General features: G+C 33.6%; 1 protein-coding gene across 1 annotated transcript; it reads right to left on the bottom strand.

The window, feature by feature from the left end:
* Nucleotides 1-1,322: 1,322 nt before the first annotated feature.
* On the bottom strand, nucleotides 1,323-5,895 carry LOC25490974 (ethylene-overproduction protein 1). The gene is made up of 4 exons (XM_013604887.3): nucleotides 3,228-5,895; nucleotides 2,620-2,911; nucleotides 2,222-2,531; nucleotides 1,323-1,825 (listed from the first exon to the last, which is right to left on the bottom strand). The coding sequence occupies exons 1-4, from the start codon at nucleotides 5,180-5,182 to the stop codon at nucleotides 1,605-1,607; spliced, it is 2,778 nt and encodes a 925-aa protein (XP_013460341.1). The 5' UTR covers nucleotides 5,183-5,895; the 3' UTR covers nucleotides 1,323-1,604.
* Nucleotides 5,896-8,392: the final 2,497 nt, after the last annotated feature.

The raw sequence follows: 8,392 nt of genomic DNA, 5'->3' as shown, positions 1-8,392 counted from the left end.
TTGCAGTGGGGAGTGAGGGGGTTGTAATTTCACATCTCCAATATGTTGATGATACTTTGTGCATAGGGGAGGCAACCGTGGAAGCTTTGAGATGGTATCCAGATTGAAGGTTAATTTTTTCAAAAGTTGTTTGATAGGTGTGAATGTGGGTAGAAATTTTATGGATAGAGCTTGTGATTTTTTGAATTGTTATGAGGGAGCTATCCCTTTTAATATTTGGGGCCACCGATAGGAGTGAATATGAGGAAGTTGGCAAGTTGGGAGCCTTTGTTGGAGAATTTGAGTGGAAAATTGAACACTTGGGGGAATAAATATGTGAGCCTTGGAGGTCGTATTGTCCTTCTCAATTCAATGTTAAATTCAATCCCGATTTTTTAACTATCATATATGAAGGTGTTGGTGAAAGCTCGGAAGAGGATAATTAGAATTCAAGAATTCCTTTGGGGGGTGAATGGGGGCGGAAGATTAGTTGGATAAAATGGGAGGTGGCGTGTCAACCACATAATAAGGGGGGTTAGGAGTTAGGAATGTGAAGATAATGCATTTAATTCTCTTGGCTAAGTGAAGATGAAGGTTGTTACAACGTGGAAATCCACTTTGAAAACAGGTTCTAGTTGTCAAGTATGAAGTGCGGGTGGGAGTAGTGTTTGATGGGAGAGTCGATGAGTGGTCGTGGTTTTTACCAAGGTGGTGGAAGGACATTGTGGGGGAACAATTTGGTTTAATAATTGTGTGGTGAGAAAGGTGGGGAATGGAGAGAATACGAGTTTTTTTTTTTTTTTTGGGGGGGGGGGGGGGGCATGTGGGTGGGAAGGAAATGCACCCTTATGCAATTCCTTCCCTCAGCTCTTTTTATTTCTCTTCAAAAGGAAACGAAGGTAGGTGATTTGTGGGGTGTGAATGAAAAGATAAGTGCTTCTTCTTTTTTGTGGAGCAAGAACAAACAAAGTCATTTTCATTGATGGTCATTCAGTGGAATCTCCAGTGAACATGTTGTTTATAATTTTTAAAACAAACATGTGAGTTTCTAGTTCCATGTTGTAGTTTCAAATATGGAAATCTGAGAACAGACTATTTGTTCTTTCTTTCATCTTTGGATGAAAACAAAACACTAGAAAAATAACCAGTAATGCTATATAGCACCGATTTTTCCGACAAGTTACACGGATGCTGACTTGTCTTCCTTTCCGAGAAACAAAAAACCGGTTATCTAGATGATTAGGTAGAAATCACATGGTATGACATGCTAAACAGTCGATGAAAATGCTTTATCAGTACTCGTGAGTTACAGGTTCGTGACATAAAGCATTTGCGAAAAGAAATTATGAATTTTTGGAAACCAGAGGTATGAATCTCTTTATAATCATGTATTGTAACTGTACAAGAGGATGTGTAAAGTGTGCAAGACTAATTCTGTGAATATTGCTCACAACTCACAAGATTCCACATCATATATACCAATGTATATACATACTATTGTGAAAATCTTCTGTTTTACACATGAATCATCCTCCATATTTGATACTATAAACACAAGTAAATTTCTATTATCCATCTTTCTCCTGATTCATCCAATGTATAGCTTCTTGAGTTTTGTTTTAAGATCAAAAGTTCAGCTTTTGTATCCTTTGATATAAATCAAGTGTGGCTGCATGGCTTGGATCTAAACAAAGAGCAGCTTGACAATCTTTAAGAGCAGAAGATAGATCTCCCATTGACTCGTAAAATGCGGCTCGTAGATGAAGCATTTGAAGATCTGGTTTGAATTTTATAGCCTTAGTGAGTTCTTCTACTGCTTCTGTTTCTTTTTGCTCATCCATCAGCACTAGTCATATATGGCAAGACTTCATGTCAGTATAATAATCACTTATTTCAAAGGTAGCATATGACTTGAAGAAATGACGTCATTATCTGAGGGACTATTTGGATTGGAATTATTTGAACTTATCTACTGTCATAAGCAGTTGTAAGACTTTCCGGGAGAGGTTTTAGACACACTTATCTACTGTCCATAAAATTTTCAAGATAGCTTATTAAAACAGCTTATACCTTACAAGAAAACAGTTCAACCTTCTTTTATCTTTTGTTGTAGAAATAGCAGTTATATGATAAACAATTATTTTATAAGGCCTTAATTGAGTTTTGTCTAAACAGGGCCTGAATCTACGTCTCCAATAATAAATCAAAGAGCAGATAGGAGAGTGACTAGTAAATGAAGTACCTGCTGCCCTGTATCTATAAGGGTATGTCCTTAAAGGATCAAGGTGAGTTGCAACATCAAGATCAGCCTTTGCCATCTCACGATCACAGTATTCTGATCGTTTCTCATATGCCGAGGCATTACTTTCCGCTTTCTCAATCAGCATTGTCATCTCATCGTATGCAGCCTTTCGTTGGTTTTTCTGATGATAAACACGCGCCAGACCTTGATGAGCTCTTGTGTGCCTAATCGCTAGTGCATTGTTGTAGCATTCCTTTGCAAGTTCTATTTTACCACAGTCCACATAAATACTCCCCATGTTATTCAATGCCTGAAAAATATTGCACAAGACAATAAAAAACAACACAACACAGACTATTCTTCAATTCAACAGTGTTAGTTTGAGATATATTACTAACTTGTCCTTTGCGAAGTCCGTCTGAAGGACATTTAAGTGCTTCTTTCAAAAGCTGAATAACATAAGAAGAAGATTCAGGATCAAGATTTGTATCTGCTAAAACATATGCTTTTAGGAAAAAGGCTTCAAATGATTTCTGAATTTCAATTGATCTGTCAGCCCTTGTAACAGCCTCATCACGATAGCCAGTATCGTATAGAATCCATCCTTCATATATTAGCCTTTCCTGCATTGAGGTGGAATGGTTTCTTGCCAGCCGCAAACTGCGCATTGCAGCCTTTTGACAGTTTAATCTGTGCAGCATAAGAGCATGTTTAGTAAATAAATCAAATTTGAATCAATCGGTATTTACTAACACACACAACCTGTGAGTTTGCATCTAGTCAAAATATACAAATAATTGAGACAGACGCCAGACATGATACTCACACATAGACACTTGTAATAGTTTAAGAAAATAAAAGTGTCTGAATTAACCACGTGTCAGAATCGTGTCGATGTCAGACACTAAAACCACATTCAATCTGAAGTTCCGGTGCTACATACATAGGCCAAAATTGAAAGATTAGGACAAAGAGATACTTTTGAGATAATTCTAAAGTTGCTTACCTCAAGAGGAGTAGTGACAGACGAAACTCGAGCAGGCTCTTTCCAGGCTCATTCTCAAGCATCTGATGTATAATAGCCAAAGAACCAACATCATCAACTGAAGACCATTGTTGGTATAATTGCATCCAACAATCCGCCTGATTCTTCTTCTGAATCTTACTTTTAAGAATTTGAACCAAGCATTCGCCTTTAATCCTCCCATGTAAAGTTATGTAATTAGCCTCTATGGTTAACAAAGCTCTAATATCTCTTATAGCACTATCATAGTCATCTAATGCAATATACAGCCATGCCCTCAACTCTAAACAATCAGGTGAAAGCTTAAATCCTAGAAACTTATCTAACTCCATAATCCCTTCCTTTATTTGCTTCTCCTCGACTTTTTCCAATGCTCTATATTTATACGGAAATGAAAGTGAAGGATCGAGTTGAGTTGCAAAATCCAAATCAAAACCTTTTTCTCTTCCCATATTGTACAATGCTCTCTCTTGATACATCCAACCGACTGGTTTATACTCGAATATGAGTGAACTAATTAACTTATAAGCTGAATATGGTTGACCTTGTTTATGCTTCGTTCTAGCCACACCTGCTATAGAATAAACATGACCTAATTCAACTGCTTCATCGAAACAATGTTGAGCTTCTTTATACTCCCTTCTTTCCAGAAACACACACCCTAATCGATGCAATGCTAGACCCTTCTGCCATTTCTCTGCAGCACACTCTTTCATTCTCTCCAACAACATCGCTGTTGTTTTCGATACCATGCTTTCTTCCATCGCGACCTGGCTGAGAAAATAGTACAACAAGAAAGTAGCACACCCTAAATTTTCCAACTTTTCCTTTGACTCAAAACTACATAAAAAATTTATCACCTTTGAGTTATGAAGTGAATTTGGAAGCTCCCTAAGAAAAATTTGCAAGCAAGAAACTACGAGAAGTTTTGCTCTTTCTTCCAATCCATACTCAATAAGTATCAATGCATCTTCAACATTTCCAACAACTGAAGCCAAATGAGAATCACAAGAAGATTTCATCTCCTCACAACAAAACCTATTGGCAAATGACAGAAGCTCTAAAACAGTATTGGGACCAAAAAGATCCAATCTTTTTGTTCTGCTGTAAAATTCAACTGCTTTCATCCCTTCTGAGCATAATCCATTACCTGAAAAATCAATTTTCAACATTTTGGATTCTAGAAATCCACCACAAAGCATTGCATTCAATGGTTCTGAAAGTGAAGCAATTCTCCACCTAACACACTTGATTTCTTCATTCCCAACACAAAACAAAACATCACTTTCCTCATCTGACAAACAAACACACTCATCATTATCAAAATTTTCATGCTTTTTCTCTTCTTGAGTACACTTGCAGTGATCATTAATTGAAAAAGGACTAAACCCATTTTCCAAATTCTTCTTTGGACATTCAAGAACATTATAACCACCACAATCCATTGAACAAACACCAACAAGTTCATCATCCCTTCTTTCAAACCTCAACCATGCAGAAAGAACAACCTTTGAAATCACATCTTCGGCGTTCTGTCGCGCATTTCTAAGACATCTTCTGAGTAGCTTCTGGTCTCCAAGACCATACAAAACAGAGAAAAGTTCAACAAAAAGTGTCACTTTCTCATTCTGTGTGGAGCAAAACTCTATCCTTTGATAGAGTTCTGCTAAAGTCTCAACAAGGTTGATTGGTTTAAGGTAAGGTTCTATAGATGGTTCAATAGTGTCAGTTGAAGGTAACTGAAGAGAAACAAGATTTGCAAATTCTGAGGTTGTTGTGTTATTGTTGTTGAATTTTGATTTTGACCAAGACAATATTGTTCTGTGTCTGTTAACGTTGTGAGGTTTGGTTTTGCTATCACCATTAGTTTCAGATGAAGAACTAAGAGCATGAACTTGAATACTCTTAAAACGTTCAACAATCTTCAAACTACGCATTTTTTGATGAGTTTAACCACTTTTCTAACAACCCTTTAAGCTAAAGTGTTGAACTTTGAATGAAAATAAACTTGGGGTGTGAAATATGAACCTTTGAGAAAAGGGTTTTCATTTTGACATTTAGTAACAGTTTCAAGCTTGTTACTGAAAAATAAAAGAAAAAAAAAACTTTTTTTTTCTCTTTCTAGCAACAAAAGTGCTTTTACAAGAATAATGATGAATGATCTGAACTTGACATCTTCTTTTTTAGCTAAAAAAGTGAAGAATATTTCAAGCTTTAAGATAATGTATTGTATGTTTTTAGAATCAAAGAATGATATGAAAAATTTGATGTATCTAAGAAGCATATAAATCAAGTAACAATTATGAAGCTAGTAGTGTTTGTAACTTGTATAACTGATCAGGTGAACCTGCTATGCTCAGAAAGTGCCACTAACAAATCCATTAGAGAGAGAGAGAGAAAGAGATTGTTCAAAAAGAACCACTCCAATTTAGGAAATGAGCATGCTAATTTGGTCAACTACTAGTTTCATTTTTATTTTATGTTATTTTAATTTTTTGATGTATTGAAAGGAGGGCTAAGAGATTAATTAATTGTTTTGGCATCAAATCAAATCAAAGTAAGAGGGACCTTAATTAAGAATGAATTAATCTTTACAAATAGCTAGGCAACTTTACCTTAATTAATTAGAAAGATTCAGTTAACTTGCAATGTATTTAGAGTGAGGTGGAATTGTGAAGCAAAGGTGCACTAAGGTGGAGTGAGTTGTGTAACCAATCCAATTATTATTTTGAAGTTAAGTAGTCTTATCAACACCTAACAGAACATTTTAATTTAATTAATATATTTCCCTTCTCCCTCTCCACTCTCCAAAATAATAATAATAATAATAATAATTTTTTATTCTAACTTATAAGTCGTTTTTATCATCACACAAATTAAGAAATCTAATTTTGTATAGGAATGAGAAACTATGAATCATTTTACAAATTTATCCATTATTAATGGTATTCAAAAAATAAGTTAAGGAATTGAAAGAAAAAATAAATAAAAATAGTTACAATTATAGCAAAAAATGAACATTTATGTTTTATTGATATTGCAAAACAACTTATAATTTAAAAGAATTTATTTTTCTCAAAGCGAGTGATAATTTAAAACTAAGGGTATGGTAATTTTATTTTTCTAACTTGAATGGATTGTTATGGCAATCCCCTATAAATCACCTCCATTAATGTAAAATAAGATGCTTCATATTATAAATTTGACAAATCAATTTTAAGCACCGGATTATTGTGAATATGTTCAAGATCTTGTTACATTAATCTTTTTTTACTTGAGTGAAATTCATTTATGAAAATTTCACTACTGTTTACCCTGTTTTCCCAACAAACAATTAAGAAATTGTCCAATGGTAATAATCACTTTCACCATAAATTATTTGGTCCATATTGGTTGAATGTCCAAGTCATACGTGGCTCTTTCTATTTCTTGAGGTAGAAAAGGTGTAGTGTATGGTGTGTTTTATGAATGCTTTTCATTCTAGTCTAGTGAACTATTATCTAGTCTTTTGTACATCATATATAATCCAAAATATTTTGAGTTTGATTGGTATGCAATATAAAAAAAAAGTAGTTGAGATATTTTGAAAATTTACAACAAATTAGTTATACAAACATTTACCTTCAAAAAAAAGTTACACAAACATTTTTACACTAACAAGACATATCGACCAAAGCTGTGTACTAATAGTCCTTTTATAATATTAATTAAAGTTGTACTGCTAACTTGGCACATTATGAATGAACAACCATTGATATAAATTAAATTATAATATTATTCGAATTAAAAACGGCACTAAATGTCAAACGCACATGAATTAGAGAAGATATGCATGAACAAGTCTTAATCAAGTAGTAAGAAACACAAAAACTGAACAAATAAGCCAGGTCAGATACCTAATTATTGATGGGTTAGGACAGTAGATCTAGCTACATCTTTGTATAATTTATAAATAAATTATAATAACTCAAAACATCACGAACCATCTTTGGTGGCTCTTTATGCATAGAGATTCCATCAATTATTGGATATATGTGTGTGTATGATGCATGTACAAAATAATAATAATGGTCATAATAATAATCATAAAAATAATATATGTGCATCAACACAAGTTGGAGTTTATGTTAGAGGAATATATACCTATATCAAGAAAGCAAAATGAGGAGAAAAAGGATCACATATTTTAGATCACTATGTGGCACTACTGAAGCATGTTCTTCTAAAATACTGTACCCACCAAGAACACATTAAAGCAACTTGTGCAAAAAGACTCAACTAAGCTTTAACAATACTATTCCTTGAATCTATCTACATCCTTATAGTTGCTGATTCCTTATGTGATTTGATAAAAGGCATCATTTTTAGTGTACACAAATCAAGTCTTTCTTTTTTGTGTTCATAGTCAATGGATCTAGATTCTATACTCTTAAGGAAATACAAAGTCTCTCTAGTCAATGAATTTACACCATTGAATTAATCATGATTTAATTTGTGTATGTATCTTTTTCTTTAAACAACAAAATGAAGATTTATTAGTGAAAAAAGAGAAAATAAAAGAAAGGAAGTAGAAACCTAAAGAACAAAAATATGGGAGGACAAAAAAATATTCATACTAAAGGAATTTAAGACCACATTTAACTTAGAGTAGCCTTTAAAAAAAGTTTTACGTATTTTCTCGATTTATACCTTTCTGATTTAAATGTGACCACGTAAAACTCATCATTAGTGGTCATGTCATCGATTGAGATAAAGTCATTATTTAAATAAACGTTATGCATACATTCCAAAAATTGGTAAGAATTATCATATCATGAACAAAATTGAGATTTGAAATTACAGCGACGTGAATTGAATCCATGGACTTTGTTGCACTGCATATCACCTATTGTCGACACAATTTAATTCAATAATGCATTCTTGATGACCAAGAGAGGAACCAATCATTTGAGAATAATATGAAATTTTGTGATTGAAATCGAACAAGGGATTCATATATAGTAGTGTTGAGGATGTGTTTGTCTTGTGGAACATTGTTCACTCTAAGATAAAGGAGTCCTTATAAATAGAAACAATTATAAAAATATTCTTTGACCTCATCCAACAATGCATTTTAGTTTTCTTGACCGAGTCTGGATTGAAATTTT

The sequence above is a fragment of the Medicago truncatula genome, chromosome 3 (genome assembly GCF_003473485.1).
Source record: "Medicago truncatula cultivar Jemalong A17 chromosome 3, MtrunA17r5.0-ANR, whole genome shotgun sequence".
Classification (NCBI taxonomy): Eukaryota; Viridiplantae; Streptophyta; class Magnoliopsida; order Fabales; family Fabaceae; genus Medicago; species Medicago truncatula.
This window is presented reverse-complemented; position numbering and strand designations above follow the sequence as displayed.